This window comes from Peromyscus leucopus, chromosome 9 (assembly GCF_004664715.2).
Source record: "Peromyscus leucopus breed LL Stock chromosome 9, UCI_PerLeu_2.1, whole genome shotgun sequence".
Lineage (NCBI taxonomy): Eukaryota > Metazoa > Chordata > Mammalia > Rodentia > Cricetidae > Peromyscus > Peromyscus leucopus.
The window spans coordinates 2,502,012-2,529,204 of NC_051070.1; the positions used below are offsets into that span (position 1 = coordinate 2,502,012).

The 27,193-nt window shown below is 45.8% G+C and overlaps 2 protein-coding genes across 6 annotated transcripts in view; one reads left to right on the forward strand and one right to left on the reverse strand.

The window, feature by feature from the left end:
* Ubac2 (UBA domain containing 2) overlaps nt 1–27,193 on the reverse strand; it is a 186,194-nt gene that overhangs the window by 69,554 nt on the left and 89,447 nt on the right. The gene's annotated exons all lie outside the window — the stretch shown is intronic.
* Gpr183 (G protein-coupled receptor 183) lies at nt 5,447–18,337 on the forward strand. 3 transcript variants are annotated; one of them, XM_037208297.1, is made up of 3 exons: nt 5,447–5,605; nt 12,483–12,604; nt 16,347–18,337. In XM_037208297.1, exon 3 carries the CDS (start codon nt 16,374–16,376, stop codon nt 17,445–17,447), a length of 1,074 nt encoding a protein of 357 aa, XP_037064192.1. In that variant the 5' UTR covers nt 5,447–5,605; nt 12,483–12,604; nt 16,347–16,373; the 3' UTR covers nt 17,448–18,337. The 3 variants fall into 3 exon arrangements, with proteins under 3 accessions (XP_037064192.1, XP_037064193.1, XP_028724095.1); XM_037208298.1 differs by lacking the exon at nt 12,483–12,604 and having other exon boundaries at nt 5,447–5,659; XM_028868262.2 differs by lacking the exon at nt 12,483–12,604.

The following is a 27,193-nucleotide window of genomic DNA, read 5'->3' on the forward strand; positions in this document are numbered from 1 at the left end:
ATGTGTGTACGTGCGCACGCACACATACACATCTTAAGGGAAGTTAAGCCACTTGGGCTGACAATGCTCTCCACAAGAACCACAGACTAACAAAAACCCAGTATCAGACATGAAGGACTGGTCAGGGTCGTCTGAATGACTCCCAAAACAAAAGATTATCAATGTAGCCCTTGATTGCCTCTCAGAGGTTGAGGGTGGCCCCTACTGCTGGAGACACAACACACTCAGAACACACCACTCAGATGACTTGAGCTGGACGAGACCTGAAAGCATCTTTCCTGTGGTCTAGCCTCCATGGTTCCAGAAAACACTATGCACGTTGCCAGGGTTGGGAGGGGGCGATTGCACAGTCCTACCCAGCTTCAGTATCTATGAAGCATGACAACCACCATCACGGCAAAACACGCATGAAGAAGCAAGAAGTGGCAACCACCAGCTGTCTGACGAACCTAAGGTCCACTCAACAGGAGGGGAATCATCCTAGTCGGCTTCCCAGGGCTAGTGAGGTCATGGACCTTAGGAAAGAATCTACTATCAACACTTTGCTAGACCAGCATAATTCCCTACAACATTCTAAATCTTATCCTTACACCACAGGTGAGTGCAGCTAAAGCCCCTCATCAAAGAAGCCTGTCTTTACAGCAAACAGAGACCATCACAAAAACCCACAAGAGAATACAACACAGGGATCAACAGATCTTGGGACGCCAGGCCCAGAGGATGGAACATCGTCTTGATGTCACTGTCCCTCCTGCGTCCTGACATTCCTCCTCCCCCTCCAGTCGGAGCCCTCCCTCATTGTCACTCCCTAAGTTGCAGGGTCTGTATCACAGCTCCTGCAGCCATGGCTCAGGGAACATCCTGAAGAGGGGGCACATGACTGCCAGAAGACCAGGAGACCTGCTGTGAAAGTCTCTCCTGAAAATGGCTGCCTACACTAGACCAGACTGCAGTATCAATAGATATGTTAATGTAGGTGGGAGAAATTCACAAAGTCCCGCCCCTGGACAAAGAACTACAGGCAACTGTGGACTGCCGGGGAAGAACAGCCTCTCCCAGGGATGAGCCCTCTTATTGGCTGGCCAACACAGAGTGGTCAGCCTTGAAACCATAGACACACAAACAACAAATGAGGACTCGGGAGGTTGTACTATATACATTTGGGCATACACAAACACATGTAACATACAGTCAAAGAAAAAGGCTATCAATCGAGAGGGGGCACAGAAGAGGTCCAAGGGGGAGTAGCTGGGAGGGGCTGGAGGGGCAAAGGGGAAGGGAAAAGCCGGGCGGTGGTGGCGCACGCCTTTAATCCCAGCACTCGGGAGGCAGAGCCAGGAGGATCTCTGTGAGTTCAAGGCCAGCCTGGGCTGCCAAGTGAGTCCCAGGAAAGGCGCAAAGCTACACAGAGAAACCCTGTCTCGAAAAAACCAAAAAAAAAAAAAAAAAAAAAAAAGGGGAAGGGAAAGCGATGTCATTTTATTTCAATTAATTTTTTCAAAAAGTAAAAATGAAATGAAATAAAAAATGAAATGAAAATTTTAAATAAAATTAAAAATTAAAATGAAAAAAAGAATGGAGCACCTGCTGGAAGCAGAGAGACTGCTGCGAACACTTCGGCGCACACACTGGATCACACCTGGGTACGAGGCGTGTGGGGCAGTGGGACAGGGAGTGCAGGTCTGTGCACACCCAGCAGGGCGACTGCGGCGGCCTGGTCAGCCTTGGCGCCTCACACCGTATTCTTAGGAGTATATGCAGTTTGGGGGAAATAACTCTTACTTTTGAAAATTTTGAGTCAGGGTCTTATTATGCATTCCAAGTTCCCCAAACGCTGAAATTACATGTGTATACCATTACACCCAGCTATGACCCACACCTTAATTAACTCTCATTAGTTTAAATTTTTTTATATTACATTATAATCCCATGAGAGAATTATAACTGGCTTAGTTTTATATTGTCTCAAGGTTAATAAAGATTCGCATTGACAGACATATACACTCAGTTTTGGGTGGATTGAAAAACAAAAACAAATCAACTTCTAAATGGGATACAAAAGAATGATATTTTGCCTAACCACACCCTAAACACAGTTGATGAAGCAGCTGTGATTTCTTTTCATTGAGGAGAACAAGTTAGTCATTTGTAGGCTTGAAACCCTCCAAGGGCACCCTACCTACCTCAAAGTAGAGCCCAGAGTCAAACCTGGCCCCATGGTGCCCACTCGCACCTACCTGGTCTTGAACTCTGAGACAGAAACTTGCTCGGAGCAGCCCTCCCTGACCAGCACAGCAGGGTCACCCTACTCGCATTCCCTGCTCCGGCCCATCTCTCTCCTCACACCTGTCGCCTCCTAGTCTGGGATCCACACATGCAGCACCTTTCTTCCCAGCCACAACAAGAAGACAACGCCAGGGCCTTCAGCCTTTAAATGTTTAGAAAATATTATTACTGTGGGGGAGGAGTCAGAAGACAACTTTTGGGCATTCTCTTTCCTCTGTGGGTTCCAGGGACTGCACTCTGGTCACTAGGCTTGGTAGTAAACACTTCCTACCTACTGAGATATCTCACTGCTCAACCTTGGCCATTTCTGTTTACCACGTTATCCTTACTCTCTAAAGCTGAATATTCTCAACACATATTTGTAGAACAAACGAATCTTCCCTTCAACTGGTAGAAGAGCACAGTAGAACTTGCCGTTGTCACATATATATAAAAACAAACAAACAAAAATCCTTCCTGGGTCTGGAGAGACGGCTGAGCAGTGAAGAGCACTCACTGAGGACCTGGGTTCAGTTCCCAGCACCCGTACCAGGTCTCTTACAACCGCCTCTAACTCGAGCTCCAAGGGCTCACATACGCTCTTCTGGTCTCCATGGGCACCTGCACATATGTGGCATTCACTCATATAGACACACACACACATAAATTAAAATAAATTTAAAAAAAATGATAAAACTCCTCTTTGTGTGACAACTGCATTGGGGAGCTCCCTTGCCGCCCCAAACACATGCTCTCAGTTCACAGAAACTCTTCTGTTTACATTTCTCAACAAGTGCAACATGAAAATGTTATTAAATAGCATGAAGCACGGTGCTTACTTGAGGTCACATGTCAACACAACTCCCACCCTCCCAGAAAAAAAGACAGACATTTCAGTGCCCACAGCTCAAACCTTACCCAGCAAGAGAAGAAGTGCAAAAACCCCTTACACACTGATCGCTGTGTCATTTCAAACGATGACTAAACACTAGACCACATGCAGAAACCCAGCAAAGGCACTCACTTTAAACCAGGACTATCTGGGTTGTTTGGCAGAAATTTTGTGTTGCTATTTCTATATACACAAGGCTTCAGAGAACACCATAATGTTATTAGTCACTGACCAGTTTTTCCCTTTTCCTTATTTTCTGACAACATCTGCTCTTTACACTGGCAACAACCGTTCACACTGACCTTTTACACAGTGTCAACAGCCAACCCCGGGAGTCTTATCGTAAGCAATGAATAGAAGCACAAAACAGAAAATAAGTTAGTACATAATTGATCCTCCTTCTAGTATCATTGCCAGTTAGCGAGTGCCTACTACACACTCATGAGCACACTTCAGAGAGCAAAGAAAACACTTCACACAGATGTCCACTCACTTGTGTGGGACCCTGAGTCCACTGGTGTGCTATCTCTGGTGTGGCTACAGCAGCATCTGCGGGCTGCTGCCTCTTCTTTATACACCTGTGAGACTACTCCCGTACCAAAGGAAGGATGGGTCCACCAGGGGTCGTGGCACACTCCCTTAATCCCAGAACTCGGGAGGCAAAGGTAGGCCAATCTCTATGAATCCAGGGCCAGCCATCTTGTCTAAAAAAAAGAAGAAGATGGACCCTACTTGCCAGAACCTGCTTTAACTAGCTAAGTCCCACTCGGATGGGCTTCCAACAAACTGAAATTCCCGACGGTGTCATCCCGCCTGGCTCGTGTGCAGTGTGAGGTGTACAACCCGGGCCTGGCCGGTGCTCTCTGCCCTTGGCCTCATGGTGTTCAAGGTGAACAGTCACAAAACCTTTGCATCCCCTCGTGAGGCTGACTCCTCTTGGCCTCCTCTTAGTCCAAGGCCTTTACTCTATACATACATAATAGGGGAGATGCTCAAGAGCTCCGCTGGCTTGGCGCTTGGGCTTCCGTTCTCCTCTGCCGACTTTTAACAGCGCTGATGAAAGGCAATTTTCACAGAATCCTCCACCTCTGACTGGCTGCCAAGACGGCCCGGTGGTCAAGGAACTTGTCACCAAGCCTGCAAGTGGATGGAGCTCGATCCCCAGGCCCCACATGGTAGAGGAGGAGAATCAGTTCCCAAAAGTCGTTCTCTGGCCTCCTATGTACCTGGCACAGCACGCTGCAGGCACGTGTGCAAACGCACAAACACACATGCAGATACACAAACTTTCAAGGCCTCTGGGGTCATAAAGCTACAATTTCCTATCAAGATGACTCAATCCTCTCATAGCATTCCTCAAAATCAACCAGTTTACCAAAGCCTCCTACTTTTTCTTTTTAAATAGCATATTCCATTTTAAAGTAAGCAGTGCCGACTTTGGGGTTGACTTTTTCCTTTGACTTGAAAATCTGCCCCAGCACCTCATCCTACTGAGCCATCTTCTATTCCCCGGAGTAAGGATGGCTGGGGAAGCGATCTAAACCCCACTCTATGCAGGGAGGTGAGGGCTGTGGTCCTGTGAAGCCTAAGCATTCTCAGCTCACGCCATCACTCGTCCTGAGACCTCTGTCCCTACCACCCCAGGCCCAGTCCAAGGGACTTTTGTTCTTCCAAAAGCAGCAGCCCTGTGTGACAGGCCAGATCACAGGTGGACAAGAGTGGCCACCACCTCTCTGGCTCGCTCTGAGCACTATATGCGGCACGGTGCCCGCTGGACTCAAGTGAGGGACGGGCAGCAGCAGCACGCGTGCGGAGCAGGCCTCTTTCATACTGTGTGCGGAGCCTGGACTCATCAGTGCCTTCCCCAACTTTCCACCATCACCGCCCTCGACGGAAAACACAACTTACTTATGTGCCAGGAGGGTCTTTCCCCCTCACCTCAGAAACCTGGTAAGATCTGGGCAGCATAAACTACACTCCTGACACCACCATGTCTCCACCAGACAGCACTATCAGACGAGACACTTTTCCTTAACCCAAACTTTACATAAAATGTCAACATAAAGTCACCAGGAACTATATCCCACCTCTCTGCTTAAACTTTATTGCTTCAAAAATTTTAAGACTTAAATCTTTATGGAAAAATTAAAAAAGTTCCATAGATAACAGCAATTCACGAAGTCCAAGGGGCTTTTGAATAGTTTTTTAAAAATCAGTATCAAAAAAAAAAAAAATCTCACTTCCCATTTTAAAAAAAAAGCATGCACGCATTTGTGAGGCTAATTGCTCTCGGCTATGCTCAGTCACAGGGTGACAGGAAAAAGGCACCACCATAAAAGGACGCCTGCTCAGTCCTCTTAAAGCAACATGCCCAGTTAACTAACTTCAGTCTGAGCAAACTTCTCAACAGAGACCGCTACAACGGAGGCCCTGGCCACCCTGGCACATGTGAGTACCGACACTCTTCTCTTTAAGGGATACTTTGAAAGCCTAAGTTTTAAGGTAAAAATGAAAGAAAAAAGAATGTACTAAGTAACTAGCTATTTAGATTGCTTTGGGGTTATTGGCAGTCCAAATTAGCTACTAAATGAGATGGAAGTAATGAATGAAACATTATTATCAAAAGGCGGGCGGGCTCTTTTTTATGTGCTTCAGTGTCAACTCACAGTACAAATAACATTAGCAAATGCCATCGGTATTTCAGGGTTTTTTAATATAAAGGGAAAGGAACAATGTTACCAAAATAGAGTGTTTCTACATTTTGATATATTTTATATACAATATAACCAGTTAGCCTAATTTTTTTAAAAAGCCATTACATTTGACTACCTGGCATGCATTTATGTACAGAAAAGTCTTTTTGATATCTAATATTTCTCAGAGACTATCATCAATAGAATTCCTGGGGTAAGGGGGGTATTTTCTAAAGCATCAGATTATAGAACAGTATTTTCTGCTTTGCAAAAATATTTATCAATTTATTCTCCCACCAGCAAAGCCTCCCACTGATCAGCCTGGGCTTTGCTGCCTCAGAAGCAGAATCATTCTAAAGACCAACTACTAATAATTGAAAAAATAAAATCTATGTCATCGGTTTCTATTATTAAGTGACCAGTAATGCTAAATAAGCTCCCACATTTACATTATAGAAATTCTGAAAGATAAAGAATTATAGTGAATTGTAGAATCAATTTCCAGGGTGAGAGTGCAGGTTTTATAGAAATGCCTAACAAAACACAAGCCACGAAGGGACTTCCTCTAAAGAAGAATGAGGGTTTTTTGTCGGTGTGGTGGTGTTTTCTGGTTAACAAGGGCTTCAAACCTCGAGTACAGGAGGGAGTAACAGTTAAGAGAAGGGCTTGGGATCATCCCCAGGCCCAGGCCCAATTATTTATAACTGCTCGGCCTTGGGCAAGGCCTCTGCTTCAGCCGCTTCATTTGTAAAGAGGGGAGAAAAGTCTCTGCCCAGCTCTCCTGCCAGCGCCTCTCAGTCAGTGCTGGGCGAGTGCTCACCACGCTCACCCTGCCCGTCAGCCCACGGAAGGACGGATCGAACCGGCAAAGTGTCCCTGCCCTGTCATTTTTGTGCGAATTATCTTCTTGAACGTATCTGGAGATGTCTGCTTTCCGTCTCAGCACACAGAGGAGCACACTGTGCTTTCTAGTATCTCGGGGTGCTCGTCTGGGGCCTGGCGTGCTCTGCAAACCTGCAACTACTAGAGCGCCCGGCCCCACAAAGCAGCCTCGCTCACGGGCTCACACCATACGTGGGTGGCTGTGGTAATAAGTCCTTTTCTAAGCTACTTTTGGCGGGCTTCCTAGAATTAATTAGCGCCATGATCAGTCACCTAGTGGAGTAAACGCTGTGACAACTGACCTCACTCTAGGACTTCCAATCATGCATGCTAGGCACCTACTAGAGAGTTACTGTATGTCGGCCAACAGCAGTCTACGATGTAAAAATGCACACGCCAAGGTTGTCAATACTGACCTGCAGACACCAACAAATGAAGGTGTCTACAGGGAGACCCTTCTCTCAGCCACAGTAAGAGGTGAGGTACTGGACAGGTGGGCAGTGTCTCCTGTCTGTCCCAGGCTGTTGGTGCAATCCTGGCCATGGTTAGGAGACTAGGTCACACACACAGAAGTCTCTGCATGTTGTGGAGGTTCAGGGACTCGTGGTGTCCTGCTAGCCCAAAGAGGAGAGAAAGTGTGTTGTCAGATATCCACACAGCCCTGAAAAATAGTGCGAACGTCAATCAACATCATATGAGCTGTGCTGGCCTCAATCTTCTCTTCCAATTGAAAGGCGGGCAGATTTCTGTTGCTGAAATACTGTTAAAAATAGTAAACTCATTTCTAAAATCTCCACTCAGTGGATGTGGTGGTACTGCTGCACTCCCAGCCCTTGGGAGACAGAGACAGAATCAGGAGCTCCAGACCTGCCTCCACCATGTTGTGAGTGCAGGAGACCCTATCCTAAAAACAAAACAAACTCCAAATACTCAATTCTCCTTTATTTGACTTAAAACATGCTATAAATTAATGATTACTTCATTTAAGTCTGCCTATCTCCCTCCTCATTCTCAGACACAAATAAGTGGGTATATATCAAAAGTTCTGAAGTATCTTCCTGTTTTCACTTGCTTCCCGCCCATTGTACCTTGATCTCGGAAACAGGAACCAGGGATAACACATCCTGTATTCATTGTGATTTTTTTAGGCGGCAAAGAGCGAGTTCAAACTTAACAGCTATAGCTGTGACCTCAGCCACCGAGGCGCTCTTGCCTCAGCTCCGGTGAGTGGCTGCAGGCTGACCAGGAGGGGTCATGACTACTCATCAGGTTTACTATCTCTAACAGAGAACTCTCTAGCGAGGACTAGGGGAGCTGAGATTTGGCCACTCTTTTTTATCTTTGGGGTATAAGAACTGTCGCTTACATCCCCACTCTCAGAACTTCACAGGAGTGTGAGAGACAAAACCACAACCTCAACAATACTCTGCCTTCCTGGGGTGGGTTGGGAGGGTGCAGAGGCTAGGGAGCTTCCATGGGCAGAGGTAAGGATGCCAGGGTCAAGAGGGGAGAGTGTCAGGGGCACAGATTCCCAAAGAAATGCCCAGGGGCTGAGGACGACCACGATGTCTAGACACCTGGAGGAAGAGAGAATAGAGACCTAGGATGAAGGAAATCGTGATGGTGAGCTTTCCGTTTGCCCTTGGCCTCTGGGCCCCAGCTGGAGGGCTCTCAAGAGAAGAGGCTGCCAGGTCACTGCACAGAGTAGAGAGGAAGGCCTGCAGACAGCCAGGTCACCGATGGCGGAGAGGAGATAAGGACACACACACTGTGGTGCAGGGTGAGCACAGGCAGAGTTAGGGCTGGAGGGAAAGAGCCGTTACCTGAGGGAAGAGAGCCCTGACCTCCATGTGATCCCTACCTGGAGGAATCCTGAGCAAATGACTGAACTCACCTTTAATTCAGCACAGCCACAAAATAAGGAAGCTTAACTTAAACCTTAAAACTCCCTTCAGCTTGAAGGTACAAAGTGCATGCTATTTCTAGAAGCAATCTAAACTCAGAGGAATAATTCTAGAAACATACACCTTCACTACAAAGGCCATTACCATGCCATTAGCAATCCCTCATATAAGATTCCACAAATCCTGCCACAGGCAGGAACAGGGAATTTGTGCTCCTTGTGCTGAAGTGGGCGTGACAGTGGCCTCCTTTAAATTCTTACAGTAACTTACACTCAACATCACTACCTTTGATAATTTCCATAGTCACTGCTAAAGCTGCCAAAGGCCACACAAGGAATAATTACTGAAAAGTGAAAGAAAAATATCTGGAGTATGTCCAGCCCCAGTGTGCAGGAGCGTGTTCAACCAGACACCCCCACCCCAGACACCTCGCACTCCCCATCAGTTCTAACAGGCAGCTCTCTTCACTGAGTGCTCACGAGTCTGACACCTGAGAGGCACCGAGGGCCGACTGCAGACAGCTGGACACGGCTCTGCTGTCTGGAGAAGGGCCCTGTGCTGTCAACCGTCTTCTGCAGACTCACTGAACGCTGGCTGGAGGCAGACTATGTCAAGGGCTCAGGATCTGTCACAAAGCTGACCGCCCCAGTCCCTTGACTCATCATACTTCCAAAAGCCAGCGCCAGGCTGACCAGGCTCAACTCTGCATTCTGTTCAAGTGGGGGAAGGACGCAGGAGGAAAGGAGACAGCGGTCTACAGACAGAGACACAGCTATCAAATCAGGGTTCAAGAATGACTGCACGTAAAGAAACCACTTAACGTTAGATTTACTCAGCCAGGTCACTGTGCCGTGCCCTGATGACTAACTGCACGTGGGAACGGACAGTTAGACAAATGGACTCCGGTATCCCTCTGCAGGTTGGACTTAGCACTTGCCACCTGCCCATGTTACAGGCAAACGCACATGCAGCGGCTGTTCGGTCAGCCAAATGGGGAACCAGGGCCGACCCAGTGCTGCGGGTGCTGACACAGGCTAAACTCAGATGTCCCTGCTTAAAGGAGACACTTGACAGACGCGTGTGCAGCCAGGTAGTCGAGCCAGTGAGGAGTGATTTCCTCCTTCCCAGGGGCAGGGCTGTTGTCAAGGGCACTGAAGCAGCCGGAGCTACCGGCCTGCTGCACCTGTGCTGCATCTGTGCTGCTGCTGCATCTGTGCTGCTGCTGCATCTGTGCTGCTACTGCCGCTGCTGCATCTGTGCTGCTGCTGCGCCTATCCTACTGCTGCACCTGTGCTGCTGCATCTGTCCTACTGCTGCATCTGTGCCGCTGCATCTGTGCCGCTGCTGCATCTGTGCCACTGCATCTGTGCTGCTGCTGGATCTGTGCCACTGCTGCATCTGTGCTGCTGCTGCATCTGTGCTGCTGCTGCACCTATCCTACTGCTGCATCTGTGCTGCTGCTGCCACTGCTGCATCTGTGCCACTGCTGCATCTGTGCCACTGCTGCACCTGTGCTGCTGCTGCACCTGCCCTACTGCTGCACCTGTCCTACTGCTGCATCTGTGCTGTTGCATCTGTCCTACTGCTGCATCTGTCCTACTGCTGCATCTGTGCCGCTGCTGCATCTGTGCCGCTGCTGCATCTGTGCCACTGCATCTGTGCCGCTGCTGGATCTGTGCCACTGCTGCATCTGTGCTGCTGCTGCATCTGTACCCCGGCTGCATCTGTGCCGCTGCTGCATTGGTGCTGGTCCGCTCCCGTGGAGAACGACGTCCTTGGTGGTTCCCCACCCTTGTGCCCTCACATCTCCCTCCTTTTCTACTCATTTGATCTCCCCCGACTCTCAGCATGTTTTCACAACCTTATTTTTCCTCAAGAAAAGAGCCAAATGTATGCCAACAGAAAATGCAAGAGCAGGATCATTTGTGACTTGACAACACACCCCCCCATAATCTTCACCTGTGCTCCGTGCTTTCAGTGGCCCTTCTGGTTGTTATCCCAGCAAATGAAATAGGCTAGCAGAAGTCTACGTAGCCTCTGAAAATTCATAAATGCCTTGTTCTCAAGGTAAATGTTTCCTGAGTACACATTATGTCAGAGTTTAGGCAATTTTCTTAGACAACAATAAATGAGTTTTAGGGGGACTTTCCCCCCTTCCTTTTCATGGCTAGAAAAGAAAAACTGTCACTTCATGTCAACATACCTAGTTATGCAAAGATGAAATGATAATATCTCAAGAAATGTTGGCAACTCTCTGGGCAAGGAAATAAATTTTACAAACACACAGACAGACAGACAGACAGACACACACACACACAGACACACACACCCCACTTTCAAGAACATCAGGGAAAGACTTTGGATGGTGGCTTGCTGAAGAAGAAACTGTTTCACACACATCAGGACGACAGGGAAGCTAAGGACAAATGTCATGTCACAGAGACAAACAACAGTCCCTGCTGCTTAGCAAGAAAGTAAGAGAATGAACGCCACGGGGGCTTCCAGGTGTCCAGGTGTGTCAGGAGGAGTGCACGTTTGGGAGGTAGACACACCCTTGTGTACTTTTCACGCTTTTGGCAAACAATGCTTTCAGTGTTGAATGTTTGTTCACATATGCTAGACCCTGGGAATGCAGAAACGATACCTTTTTATATTAGAGGGTCTAGAATTAAAGGGTAGATATAGAACGTTGGGATGCCCTGTTCCTCATGAGGGCAACCCTGAAGAAAAATTCCATTTTCTGCAGCTCAGTTACTATCTACGCTGTTGGGGAAAGATGTCAGCATCTTGATTCCTGTCCTTTAATATGTGGAATGTGGAGTCAAGTTTATAATTCATAAAAGCATTGTGCTGAAACTATAATTCTTATAAATATTAGTGTTCTAAAGAAATAGATTTAGGACATATTTTGTGGGCTTTTCTCTATGTAGTACAGTGACATATTACAGTACTTTCAGGTTTAACTCACACACACACACACACACACACACACACACACACACACAAACATGTCAGAATCTGCTGTCTAATAATAATTAAAATGAAAAATAATTAAAGTGCATTAAAATGTAAGTTATACTTCGAATAATTAAAAGATAAATTTGAGACCGATGCAGGCCCACTAAACACAACAGCAAACAGGACACTGGCAGTATGAGAAGTCCAAGAAGTAATGCTGAGCCAGGACCAACAGGGCATCCCAACATTCTATATCTGTCCTTCAATTCTGGACCCTCTAATATAAAAAAGTTACCATTTCTGCATTCCCAGGATCTAGCACATGTAGAGTAAAAACACTAAAAGCAGTGTTTTCTAAGTGTTTGTTAAGCCTCAACAAGAGTAAACCCAGAAGATGATTCAAGAAAAGAAAAAGGTCTAACTCTGAGGGGACATAATAAACTGAGATCTGTTGGCCTAAGAATTGGATAACAGCACGCAAGGACACAAAAGGATTTTCCTCTCAATATGCAGATGATAAAGTCTACTAAAATGATAGCATTGAGAACACAGAGAAGATAGAAGCAAGGATTGAATATAATGGCAAGGCACCAGTTACCTTGTGGACTCAACCCCCAGAAGTTGCTAAATATCAAAAATGAACACATTTACAAACTATCTCAATCTCCCTTACCTAGGCTACTTTCTGACCTATCCTGTTCACATGTCCACATTCTAAAAGCGCTGTCCTTGGCTGGCTCTGGCCCAACAGTGGTCAGTTAAGATTCCTGGCCAGCCTTGCCCTCGGGGCTGGCTTCCTCTGCTCTTAGGAAGGGTGCCCACCTACCCTGGGGAAGTCAACCACATGTACCATGCTGCTGTCTGTACGCTGAAACCACGATCTCTCAGTTCTTTAAGGGCTCATGAGACAGCTGCCCCTACAAAGGACTGGCCAGAGAACCTGGAGCAGGACCCAGCATGGCCTAAACTTCTCAGGTCCATTTGAGGTTCTTGCCAGACACAGTTTAAAGGTAGGTAGGCAAAGTAAGTGAGTATAACATTAAGGAGCAATGTCTGAAGAGTGTCACTTGATGAGGCTCTTGCAAAAAAACCTAAATAACATTTCTTCCTCCAATTAAATAAAACCATTACCTCACTTCAGTCAATGCAGGTTCAGTGTTCCGAATTCTGGCTGTATTGGTACAAGTCCCCAAATCACTCACACAGTGTTATTTACTGGCATACATAAGACCCAAGCTGGCCTCTTTCTGTGTGAGCCTGTGTGCACACGTGCGCTTGTGTTCCTCCCCAGAGCAGCGTGTCATGTAATCAGCTTTCCTTAATATAACTTCCTGTCAAGAATTAATCTCATATTGCCACTTTCACATTCTACAGCACGGCTGAGCCACAAAACATTCTACCAGTCACTTACTCAAAGAATTTGAGCTGTTCACAAATTTGCATCTTTGTATCATAGTTAACTCTGAGTTGAATGCTCCCACACCCGAGCTGTTCTGGATCCACTCACTCCCACTGTTACCTGTACCAGTGCTACAACACATTTCACTGAAAGACTCACCCAGGAGTCACTGGAGGCTGACAAACAATGGCAGCCCTTCCCGCTCTCCCGTTGGAGCGACTCTCCTAATCTTTACAGCTGTGGTTAACATCGAGATTCTGCAACTCCACACATACCTTTCCCCCATTATCATTTACTTTAAGATCAGATTCCACAAACTTGCTTTGAAAAACTCCTCAAAAATAGTAGGTGAAGTTCTCAGGGGGGGAAATTCTCACAGAAGTTGGAAAAACATTTGTCAGAGTTGTTGGCGCCCGCTCCTCCGAGACAAGCCTTGTCTAGAAGCCGTACCCTCGTGGCTAGCCTTACTTCCTGAACAAGGTAGAGGAAGGCCTTCCTACATAAATGGGTAGTTTCCTACTTTTATTTCTTTCCCTTCCAAGGCAAGCACCTCTGCATTTTAATTCCTACACAAACCATGAAGCCACATTTGTCTTTGTTTATGTTGCTTTTATTTCATTAATTTCACAGTTGTCTTTTTATTTACTTCTGATTTTGCTGGACAAATTCAGTTCTCTGGCTTCTCATGCTGTATGGCTAACATCTATTTTCAATCTTCCTTTTTATTTTATTTTAAGCATTTCAAAAATTTACAGTGTGGTGCTTTCTTGTTTTTGTTTTTGGAGACAGGGTTTCTCTGTGTAGCTTTGCGCCTTTTCCTGGAACTCACTTGGTAGTCCAGGCTGGCCTCGAACTCACAGAGATCCGCCTGCCTCTGCCTCCTGAGTGCTGGGATTAAAGGCGTGCGCCACCACCGCCCGGCTGGTGCTTTCTTTAATTCAAATGTTTTCATTTCTCATTCATTCTTCATTCCTTTGTCATTGATTTCTACTTTAGCCATACAATAGTCAGGCTGTGTGACCTGCTCAATAATGACCTTCTGGAGGTCCTGAGACTTCTCTAGATGAGTCTGAGATATGCTGTGTCTTCCACACATAGTCTACTAACTTATAAATCATGTTGAGCAAATCCTCAAGGTCTTTTATTTTCTTCAATATTATTTCTAGGATATTCAGATACACATGATTGCCTATTATGATTGTAGACTTGTTAATTTTTCCTTTAAACTATATAAAATTTTGACAGCTCAGGCACATTTCATAATTATTTTTATATCCCTTGTGGACTATTCTGTTTGTTTGTTTGGTTGGTTTTTTTTTTTTTTTTTTTTTTTTTTTTTTGAGACAGGGTCTCTCTCTGTGTTGGCTGTCCTGGAATTCACTCTGTACACCAGGCTAGCTTTGAACTCACAGAGATCCACCTGCCCCTGCCTCCCAAGTGCTGGGATCAAAGGTGTGTACCAACATGGCCCAAAGACTATTCTTTACATTGGCAGTAATGCTATATTCCTATTAGTATGAAAGTCACCTTGAATTTCCCTTTTTTCTGATGTTCTGATTACAGCCCGCCCTGTGCTCAGTGGAACTTGGCTGGTATATATTCCCTACAGCTTTCTTCTAAACTTTCTCAGTTATTCGAATTACATCCTCTCTAAGCAACACACAGCTGGATTTTGTTTGTTTTTAAACTCCAAATTGGTAATCCTCCCTTCCACAGGCAAGTTCAATCCATTTAGACTCGTTAGGACGCTCCACGTTCTTCTCCTGTGTCTTCTACTTCCCATCCTCATCCTCTCCTCATCCTCTCCTCATCCTCTCCTCCGCCCATCAGTTCCTTTCTGGTCTGTTTGAGACAAGATGCCTCTCCTCACTTTGTTCAGTTTTGCTTTAGGTTTTATCTGTAGACAGTGAGGACTCATCTGTCAACACCACACACCAGAGCAGATCTCGGGTCCAGTGAGCATGCCTCTCCTCAGCTGCCAGAGAGGGAACAGAGACCCAGTCCACCAAGCAGTGCAGGCCCAGGAGCAGGTCTGGAGCAGTGCTTCCCATCAGTCTTGATAGAGGACTTCTCCTTTAAAATACAGCGCCATCAAGAGACATTCCAAGGCTCCCTTCATACTTTCACATGAAATTTATAAAGACAATCTACAGAGAAGTGACTTTTTTTTTCTTTAAAATATAATCGCAGGGTTTTTTTGCTCAGTTTTCCCACTTTCATTGGCATTCACTCTTTTATATGAAATTTTACTGTCAGAGTTCTTAGGTTTCCAATTTAGGACTTGAAATTTGTCTTGGCATATTTTATGACCAAGAAAAAAATTTAAACAACCCAAATGTGCACTGAGGGAGTAGCTACTAAAATTATACATTAACACATTGGAATAATGAGGCACATTGACTCAACACTTTGGAAACCTGTGGAGTATCCATCAGATGCCTCATAAAACCCAAACATTAAAAAACAGGTAACTACACTGCCATGGAGATGTATTTACTATGAAGGTAAGACACAAAACACCACACATTATGTTACTCTTACTGGGTCAACACATACTATATCCCAATTTAAAATTTCCTACTTGAAGCTGCTTATGTCTCCCTGCCCCACACAGTCCAACAATCTCCCCCATGAAAGGGAAGAGCATACCACAACAGAGCTGCGCTGACAGCCCCTGGGAACTCGACTTTTTCTTTTTTCATTTTGAGAAAGGGTCTCACTGAGATCTCCAAGCTGCCCTCAAACTTCAAAAGTCACTGGTATTACAGTTATGCACCACTACATTTATTTTCTTTTTAAAAAAATTTAGTTATGAATAACTAAATGAATACTATGAATACTACTTCTTTTTTAAGAAAGAGTAACTTTCAGTTCCTAACACAGCGCGAGATTACTTATCATCCTTTTAGGTTAACACACAAATCAGTTACTATGGCAAGCTCACACCTCACTACATTTACCACTGATTTCACTTCCTGGCAGCGACAGGCATTTTGGAAGGGGGAAAAAAGCTCAACCTAAATTCAGTTTAAAAGCCAAGTTGAATGCCTGTCTAAAATGTGGGGTACTTCACATGATTTATTCTTAACCACACAGTGATTCAGAAAAGGGGGATTTCTGCCTAAGTCAGTGCGCTCCTCTTGTCGCGAGGATGCACTTGACCTACTTAGATGGCTGTTTCCTTTGCCAGAGTTCTGACCAAGTCACTAACTGTAAGAGTAAACACATAGATTTTGTTCTCAGTTTATTCCAGTTGAAATTTACATACTGAAAATGTTAAAGCAGATGGATAAATGACTGAACAGCTGAGTTAAATAGTTTTAGCTAAACAGTCTTACTTGTTTTCTTCCTAGTGACTCTGACCCCTGCTGGATACAGAAATGGCTAACAATTTTACTACCGCACTGGCAACTTCTCAGGGCAATAACTGTGATCTCTATGCACACCACAGCACAGCCAGCATATTAATGCCTTTGCATTACAGCCTTGTCTTCATCATTGGTCTGGTGGGAAACCTGTTGGCCTTGGTTGTCATTGTTCAAAACAGAAAAAAGATCAACTCAACCACTCTCTATTCGATGAACTTGGTGATTTCCGACATCCTGTTTACCACAGCTTTACCCACTCGGATAGCCTACTATGCACTAGGCTTTGACTGGAGGGTCGGTGATGCCCTGTGCCGGATAACTGCCCTGTTGTTCTACATCAACACGTACGCCGGTGTGAACTTCATGACCTGCCTGAGTATAGACCGCTTCTTTGCTGTGGTGCACCCGCTGCGCTACAACAAGATTAAGAGAATCGAGTACGCAAAGGGCGTTTGCGTATCTGTCTGGATTCTAGTATTTGCTCAGACACTGCCTCTGCTCATCAGCCCTATGTCAAAGCAGGAGGGGGACAGGACGACCTGCATGGAATACCCCAACTTCGAAGAGACAGCTTCGCTCCCCTGGATTCTGCTCGGAGCCTGCCTGCTGGGCTATGTGCTGCCCCTCGCAGTCATTCTCATCTGCTACTCTCAAATCTGCTGCAAACTCTTCAAGACGGCCAAGCAAAACCCACTAACTGAGAAATCCGGGGTGAACAAAAAAGCTCTCAACACAATTATCTTCATCATTGTCGTGTTTGTTCTCTGCTTCACACCTTACCACATATCAATCATTCAACACATGATTAAGAAACTCTGTTCCCCTGATGCCCTAGAATGCGGCCCCAGACATTCCTTCCAGATCTCTCTGCACTTCACAGTGTGCCTGATGAACTTCAACTGCTGTATGGACCCTTTCATATACTTCTTTGCGTGCAAAGGGTACAAGAGGAAGGTCATGAAGATGCTCAAGCGTCAGGTCAGCGTGTCAATCTCCAGTGCAGTGAGGTCAGCCCCTGAGGAAAATTCACGCGAGATGACGGAGTCGCAGATGATGATCCACTCCAAGGCTTCCAACGGAAGGTAAACGGGCACACGGGGTCACAGCAGAGCAAGCCACATGGTGGCCTCGGCAGACTGACTGTCCAGTTCCCAGTACGGATTCCTTTCAACTTCCCACTGCCAGTCTGCCAACCAACACACCGAGATCCAGGCCAGCCCGAGAGAACAACAAAAGCATGTTCTACTTCATGAATGAAACATTATAGACACAGGAAGGCCAGCTTAGCAAGTCTCGATGTAAAAGGAGATGTTCTGTGTTCCTAAGAACACAGTCATTACTATTTCTGCCAACAGTTTGGCAAAAGATAAATGACTGATTCCACTATACATTATCAGTGTAAAAATGTCAATACTGTAATATAGGAAACATATTTCTTAATTTACATCTCTTTCAATTTTAGGTTTTATCTCCCTAGTTTTTATTTGTTTGTTTGTTTTGTTCTGAGACAACTGTTTTAAGGAATATTTTGTGGGGTAAAGAACAGGATGTAACAGAAGTATTCATATGCCACTGCCAACGATCAGCAGAAGTTACAAGTGTAATTAGCAAAAGGTGGATGAAAAGCAATGGTGTGAGTGCTCAGGACAACAGAGCAGTGAGAGCATGTCCCCAGACAGCCAGGCCTGCACTCTGGACCGCCGCTCAGAAACGGAACTCTCGATGGAAAGCATGTCCACATACTGCACTCTTTAGGATGGAAAACCGGTAGTACCTGGTATCTATATACTCTAGATTAGGCTATAAGAAGTGGGGGCAGTGAGGATTACAAGTATAATCACCACATTTGCCTAAATAAATCAGGAAGTAAGATGCACTATTTATAAATTATGAGTTTTCAGGATTTTTTTGTCTTTAGAGGCAGGGTTTCTCTGTGTAGTTTTTGGAGCCTTTCCTGGAACTCACTCTGTAGACCAGGCTGGCCTCAAACTCAGAGATCTGCCTGCCTCTCCCTCCCAAGTACTGGGATTAAAGATATGCACCACCATTGCCTGGCTAATTTTTTTTTTATTTTTAAAAAACTTATTTAAAATTTATTTTTATGTGTAAAGATGTTTTGCCTACATGTAATTCACTGCACGGCGTGTGAGCAGTGCCTGCAGAGGCCAGAAGACGACGTCAGATGCCCTTGGACTGGAGTTAAGTGTTGGAAACTGAACATGGGTCCTCTGGAAGAGCCGTTAACCACTGAGCCATCTCTACAAAACCCTTTTCTGTTTCTGAGACTATGGAATTCTCTATGTGGACAGGCTAGCCTTAGACTGGTGTATGATCCTCCTGCCCCCTGCCTCCCTAGTGCTGGGCTGCAGGTGTCACAGCTCCCTGTTCAGGGTCTTGTGACGTTATACACCTGCCCACAGGACTGCCTTAATACGGGCAGGTGGCCTTCCTAAACACTGTCTGCCTGATCAAATTTGCTTTCTTCTAGTCCTGAAATTTCCCCAGTACAGTATCTCAGATGGCAACAATACCAATTTAGATGATAGAGAAGAAATAAAACACTATGAGTCAAAATTTCAATTTTTATTGTGGTATATGCCCTGGAAATATTTCATTTTAATAAAATTAATTTGTTTCGTCTTTTGTCTTTTGAGACAGAGTCTCATTATATAGCCCAGACTGGCCTTGAACTCATTATGTATCCCAGGCAGGTCTTTAGTAATTAAAGTCCTTCCTCAGGCACATACTTGTAACCCTAACACTTGGGAGGCTGAGGCAGGGTGACTGCTGAGAATCAGAGGCTAGCCTGTACTAGGGTTACAGACATAGTAGACCAAGCCCCTGCTTCAGGAAGAAAAATAAAACTTGTGGTGTTAGCCTTCTGAGTACTGAGATTACAGGTGTTGCTACCACACCCAGCTTAGAAAATAAATATTAATCATCACTACCATAACTATATTGAGTACAGTTAAGACCCAAATTATATTGACTTCATGGAGCCATCTGGTCTTAAAGCCACTAACAACAAATGGCTGGTCTGACAGAGGAGGCAGGTGGAAGTCTGGATCTTGACTCCTTTGTGCACCCCATCTACGGACTTCCCAAGTGAGGGTGGGAAGAGCAGCGGTGAAGGCTAAGCCAGAGCTCTAGCACACCAGACAGCCTGCTTCCTTTCCCAGCGCTCAGGCAAGCTTGTTCTCTGACCACATTGATCATCACACACGAGCCAGGGTGCTAATCAGGCCAGTCCTGCCACCCCGCAGAAAGTGTATGTCGTGACAGTTTACGTGAGTGGAACAGTCTCCACCTTCTCCCTCCATCTCACCACAGAGAAGTGACTCCACCATGTCACCTACAGCAGACTGGCAAAATGGTGACCAGGAAGCATTTCTTCAGCTATTAGGTGTTCTTAGGTCTATGGGTCCCATCAAAAGGGCTATCAGCTCCCCATTCGAAAGCGGTCAGTGCTCACTTCAATCATGGGGCAGCTGTTCACACGTGACGAAGTGTGCGCTCCTCATCTGTGCTTCAGTAAGCCCTACATTCCTTCCTAGCATTTTAGTGTGAAATGACTTCTGTATTCTGTGACGCGCCTGATCATCACAATGAGCATTTGCTGCGTGAACACGACAACCTTGAGCAGTCGCCTAACAATAGGAGACGATAAACTCACAAAGGACAGTGGGCAACCATCTGCATGATCTCATTCCTCTTCGGTGACCTCATTTTTATTTCTAAAAAGATCATTCCGTTAATTTAAAAATTCCCAAAGCTATTCAGCTGAAGAACTGTTAAATGTGGGGCTAGAGAGGTGAATGAGTGGTTAAGAGCACTGGCTGCACTCCAGAGGACACAGGTTCAATTCCCAGCACACACATAGGGCAGCTTACAACCATCTTTAACTCCAGTCCCAGAGAATCTGACATCCTCTTCTGGCCCCCTGGGGCACCAGGCAGGTACAAAGTGTGCAGACACACATACAAGCAAAACACCCATACACATACACAAGTAAATAAACTTACCTGTTTAAAAAAGATAAGTTAAATGCGCTGACTCCTCAGTGACAGTTCAGAACAGTAAGCACCAGACAGAAACAGTACTGGCTGTATTTTGAAGAGCTCAAAATTTTCCAAAGTAAATCATCTTTATCCACACAGAACTGATTCCACAATTCTGTGAACAGTATGACCAGACAGAATTGTTCACACGAATTCCAGAAAAAGCAACTGGCCCATCAGAGGCAGGACTGGGAGGGTGGCCTTAACTTCCAGCCATGCAGGCGCTGATTGAGCAGACGTGAACAAAGGTGAGAGAGGCTTCACTGCCACGCTACGCCATCGGACTACAGAACCCTCCCGAGGGGCAAACCGCTCAACTCCAGGGGGGTTCTAAAGTCGGGGCTGTGTGCCGCCTGCGGCCTGGGGCTTTGTGTGCAACAAACCTGGCAGAGTGAGGCCCAAAGAAAGGTCTCAAACATTCGCTCAGCTGAGCGGTCCGTACTTGGCTATACTAATACTGTAATGCCCCAGCGAGAGCCCGAGTACTTGATTTCTCGATGAAATGAAAATACACAAATGGCCAGTGATAGACAAACACACGTACGAGAAGACCCTCCAGGTTAAACTAGACGTGTGAAGAAGCAGAGCTCATTAACCAACAAATCAACAACAAAACTAGAGACAGGAGCATGGCCTGCTTGGACATGACCCACTATTTCAAGAGGCAAGATCAACAGTCCCAACACCAGGAAAGGCAGCATGTAGTTTTTAAAAGGGACACACCCATCTTAACTTAGCTGAAATGACCTATTTTAGTAACTTCTCAGCCTGCTGTAATTTGTTATTCTCCAAAAAGCTAAAAACATCTGTTCATTAAATATTCAGGTGAAGAATGAGAAATGAAAGGCACACAAATGAGGACTGAGGAGGGATGACAAGGCCCAGCCTTCTGAACCAGAGGATTACATGAGTATTTGCTAGATCTGCAGCAATGGTGATGCACAGCAAACTCAGGAAAGACTGAAATCCCATATCCACTCATTTTAAACCTTAACAGACTAAGGAGGAATAGTTTTCATCATCTACCTACCACACACCATGTTCCCAAGCACGTAATCACACCTACGTAGCTTCTATGTATGTATGTATACATGTATGTATGTATGTATACATGTATGTATGTATGTACGTTCCCCACTATGTGGAAGAGGAGACCAGACACCAAAGGCACATGGAGGATGGAGCCAGGATTTAGGCTCAAGCTTACGTCTCTGTACAGCAGCCTGGCTTGAAACAATCCATACCGCCTCCTACTGCACATGCTCACCAGGAACCACTCCAGTCCCTTCTCTCGGTAGGCCCCAGGCTTCCACTTCCTGTGGCTTTCAGTGCTAAGGACGTTCCTCCATCACCGTATCTGAACCTCAGTCCATTTGCCAGGACAGCCTGTAGTTTCTCTGCAAACCCCACCTTACCTGTCTTGATCACCTACACCCAATCGCCCTCCTCTACCCATGAGAGTTCCGTGGTGGAGAAACCCCTGAGTTCTCTCCTCTTTGGCTCCTGCTCATCTCTCACAGTCCCACATCACACCCAAGCCCACAAGTTGGCTGCTGCACGCCTGTATTACTGCCGCCTCTTCTAGCTGAACCTCTCAGCTAGAGCCAGAAACTAGATTTCTTCAGGACGCCACCCAGAAGCAGCTGCCTCCACGGACAGCCGCCTGGCCACCACCTACTGCACAGCACACTGCTCTAAACACTTCGCTCCTTCAAGCTCCACACTCGCTGTGAGGACTGGAGTGTGAGGGGCGCTCGGACAGAAACTAGGACCTCAAGCATGTTAGGTGAGTGCTCTACCATTGAGCCACACCCTAAGGCTCAACATACTAAACACCGCTGGCCTCCCCACTACAAAACTAACCTGCCCAAGGAAGTGGGGAACTTGCCCAAAGCCTCAGTCAGGAGGGAGCAGGCTCTGAGCTCTGGGTCGTCACTCTTAATCACTACACTTTCTCCACACACAAAGAGAATCACATGTCCCTCAGAGAGCCTTGAAAGTGACACTGCCAGTGCCCCTGCATCTGTGCCCTGTGGTGTGTGTGACTACTACTGGTCCAGGAGCTGGGGGAAAGTGGCATGCCACTTCTGGGTTTCTGTGTGAGAGAAGAGCGAGGCATGTTCTTCTAACGTTTCTACCTTGCCACAGAGAGCTCTCTGAGTAGGACAGAACTCCCACTTGGGCCCCATCTACATGTGCTGTACAGACACGAGAAGTCCACGTGTGCACTTAAGCCCTGCGATTCCAGGTGTGTTTGTTACTACAACACAAGCCAGCCTGGTATGATTGATTCAGGAGGAAAAAACACCAACATATAAAGGAAGCAATGTGTGGTCACTATCAGGTTCTGGTGCACAAACATGCTCTCCCCTTAGTCTCCCTCCCACAGGGTCATTAATTCCAAGCTCCAAGACAGATGAAAAGTTCCCCATCACACCAAAGTCCGAGTTCCTCTCCCACATTCTCAAGTCCTTCCAAACTAATGTCCCTCCATTGCTCAGGTGTACCTCTGCATCAATCAGGCAGCGTCTGTCTCGGTGCAGAGAGAGCACACCTTGATTCTCACTGGCTGCATTTATTATTCTGCTTCCTCCACTCCGTTTAACTCTTACATCCAAACCATAACTTTTCCTTTCATTCTTGTTTGATTGCTCCAAATCACCCATCTCCCTTTCTTTAAGGTACTTTAACTTTTACAGCCTATGTCACATAGTTGGGACTTGATGTACAATAATTTAAAACAAAGAAAACACTGTGCTGGCCTGAAGACCTAAAGCTTCGGGTCTGGCTGGCCACTAGCCAGACCTTTCCAATTCTGTCCAGTATTGAGCCTTTTCAGACCTCAGTTTTCTTGTCAGTGAACAAGAGATGGCTAATGTGTAAGTTTGTTCAGCCATCACTGCCTAGCCTATGAACAATTATTAGTTCATACTCAAAACCTTCAGCTAAAACATTAGACTTACTGGGGCTAAGACACTGGTCTTTGCTGATCTCTGTTCTGGGAGGTTCTGAGCACAGCCCACCGAACACAGACAATGCTCAAAAGCCATGCTGACCACAGGTCATCATACTGCAGCTATAAGCTTTGTGTTATCAAAGCTTGGTGGACGTGAGGTTTCCTAACGCCGTAGGTGGCAACAGGTGACTCAAACATGCTTTGCACTGAACTAATAACCATGTCCAATACAGCAGATTAAAGCCAGAATGACAACCCCGAGTCCTTTTCACTTTCTGCTGACAACGTAAGAAGACAGCAGCAGCTCTCTCCCACTTCCTTCCACACAGGACAGGTGACATGGCTGTACTTCTGATAGCACAACTTTGAACTCAGCGAATCAGTGCAGACAGTAGCTGTCAGGAAGTGGAGGACAACATAACAGGAAACACAAAGCACAGTTTAGTTCAGATCCAGCTGTTTATTTTCCCCTGGACTCTCAAGCGCCTCTCTCACTGGCACACATGTGTGCTTCTCATTGACAATGCTTTCTAGATGTCCTGGCCTTTTCTTGTTAGTGACATCATCTCAAAGTCTTGTTACGAAAGCAACCTGCAAGGCACTCTGGGGCTGCAGCCACATCACTTTCTGTCCCACGTGGGAACTACTACAATCAATTCAAAACAAAAACTCACCTATGTTTTGATTGGCTTTTTATTTTTCCGTTTTCTCAGAGTGTGAGATTTATTTCTGGCTTCTGTACTTGTAAGAATGACTTTTCCCATGCAGGTTGTGAGAGAGAGAGAAAGAGAAGTCTATCAAAACGAAACTGCAGAGACTACAAAAGCCTAGAACCTTCTTCTAAAAGTCACATTCTCATGCGTTTGTGAGAACAGCTCCACAACCTGCCCCCCAGTCCCTTCTGCCCTTGAAGAGACAGAAGAAAGCTCTATCATCATGTGCTGACATAAGACATGTGCTGCCCATTTCGTTCCCTCGGTGGATAAAGTCTAGACGGCCACGGAGTGGAATTAACTGCTTTGTCTAAAGCACAGCTGTGAAAAGAAGACTCAGTTAAGCCCACCACCTAACTGTGACAAGAAACTGAAGCAGTCCTTAGCCTCTCCCAGATTCCTCTGAAACACAGGACAGGACTACCCCTGTCCCTGTGCACTTGGTGTCCAGAGAGTCCCAGACTGGTAAATCTGACGCAGACACACGGTTAAGAGACACAGCAGGCCTCGGCATGCAGAACTCAGGGAGCAAACAGGAGAAAAAGGAGACAACTCTCATCAGGCATATCAGATCATTAGAAGCTGCACACTGCACAAGACAGTGAGGTGCCCTTCTCTCTGTGTCTGACGTTTTCTGTATAAAATCCTAAACTAGGCTAAGTATAGTCTCTAACACTTTACCACAGTTTTGTTACAGCAAGAATGGAAGCTGAAACTCAGGGACAGTTGAAAATGGAGACAGGGGAGAGGGGGAAGCAAGCAGGGAAGGGGGAGAGAGAGGTCACTGAACCGCAGCAACACAGTCACGTGAGAAAGAGTGCACGGTGGCCCCACTCACTCTAAGGTCACAGGTGAGGGCAGACTCAACAGATCTTCACAAAGTCCTAACTAAGAGGCAGACGGTGGGGACAAAGGCATCAACAAGACAGGTTACCCCAGAAATCCACATGAAAATCATGTGAACCGTCGCCTTCTCCCCGACAGACACACACACACACACACACACACACACACACACACACACACACACACACACTTCAGATCTTGGCACACTGCTCTGCACATATATAACTGAAGTAAAATACAATGATATTCTTTGGATGGCCAGTCTGTCAACCATGGTTCAGTTATAGAGAACGGACACCAGTCAGACTACTTTGTATAGAAAAAGACTCAGTACCCAGAACTGGGCTTTTATGAAGTTGCTGAAAGGACACCAAGCAGAGATCCAGGTGTGCCTCCAGGAATGGTCTCCTGAAACAACACACTAGAAGCGCCTACGCCACCCGCTGGGCCTAGTGAACTGCACCAACAAAGAGCGGATTTCTTGTATTGGTTCTCCAGCTCAGGCTGAACTCAAGGGACACGTGGGAAAGGTGGACCGTGCCTCAGGAACAAGACTGAGGCTATCCACTGACCTCTACTTGCACATGCCTGAATCACACACATGTGGACTTACATACATACATGCAGATTTTTTTTTTAGTTTACCTAACAAGCACAAAGCCCGTTTGATCCCCATCACAGTGCCTCACCACCAAATAAAAATAAAACTTTAAAATCTTAAGAGAAAGAATAAATTCTACCAAAAATTTTCCTGAAATAAAATTATCTTAATATTCATTCTATAATGTTACTCCACACAGATTCTCCATGTTGTCATTCAACAAACTGACCCTTGGTCTGGTTATTTCTTTAAACAACAGACATTTAAGTGTATAGTGTATCAGCCACAGAAGACAGAACAAGCCGCCCTCAGACCCTCAGCTTCTGTCACAACTTGGGATTAAATATGATATGCATGGTGCGATTGGAGCAGGAGGAGTGTCTTGAGCTGACTCCAGCTTTGTGCTCTCTAGGGTGTTCTACTGAATCAGATGCAGTGTGACTTACTGAACAGCCCAAGCAGGCCTGCCCCATGCCTGGCCCTCAGAACCGCTCTAGATTTTTCCTCTTCTGACCTCAGATAACAAGGATTTCAGAACTCAACATGTAACATACACAAAAATTCAATTCAATCCTAAAATAGGTATGAGATTATTTTTGTGTGTTATGTATCTTGCTATGGTTACCAAGACGTGGTTAGGATTTTGAAATTTTTTTCTTAGAACGATACAATGATCTGAATCTGCAATCTTTCGTAAGGTGCAACTCTCCCGCAATAAACAAGAGCAGGAAGTGAATCTTGACTCGGCTCCCCCTCCCCCACTGCTCAGTGACCGACTCCACTGTCACCTGAATCTGACTTGACCAGCGGTACATTTCCCGTGGTCACACAATCCTGGAAGTTCTTCACACTTTTATTTCTGTCTGAACAAAGCCTGTTTCCTATCGGGCTGGAAATTGTGACATACTCAAATATTTTAAGTCCAAGAGGAAGGCAGCTGAAATAAAGGAATTGAGCAGCAAAGCACTTAAAAAGCAGAAACGAAAGCAGATGTTAAACTTCTTTGACACAAGCTTTACTAACAGCCTCCACCAAGGCTATTTCAGTCAACTACTAGAAATACCCTACCTGCTCAGGGGCCTCCACAAGCCCCACAGGTCATGAGATTCTCTGGGGTGGAGGCCAACTCTTTCCAAGGTTCTACCTACTTCACATCACACGGGCAACAACCTACCACTGAGCAGTACCCTCCAGTGTCATTGGTAAACCTGGAAACATCTGAGGTGAACAGGAAAGTACCCCACAGCAAAGGACTATGTGGTCAAGGCCGGGCATAACAACACATGACTGTAATGCTAGTATTGGGGTTGAGGCAGGAGGAATTGTGAGTTCTGTCAGCCCGAGATATAAATCAAACTCCAGGCTAGCCTAAACTATACAATGAGAGTTTAACTATTAAAAAACAAATCAAAACAAAACAAAAAAAAACACACCACACACACAGAGAAAAAGTGAAGCCACAATGTCAGAAATGCCAATGCTGAGGCAACTCTAGTTTAATTTAACTATGTCAATGCCCTTCATGTTGGAACAGGAAATCACAGCTCACACAACCTTCTGGTGATAGCTCACAGAGTCTTTTCAAGCAGGCTACGATAGATACATTAGAGACCCAGGCAAGGCACTCTGGCCACTGAAATCCCTGAAGTGTTTAAAGC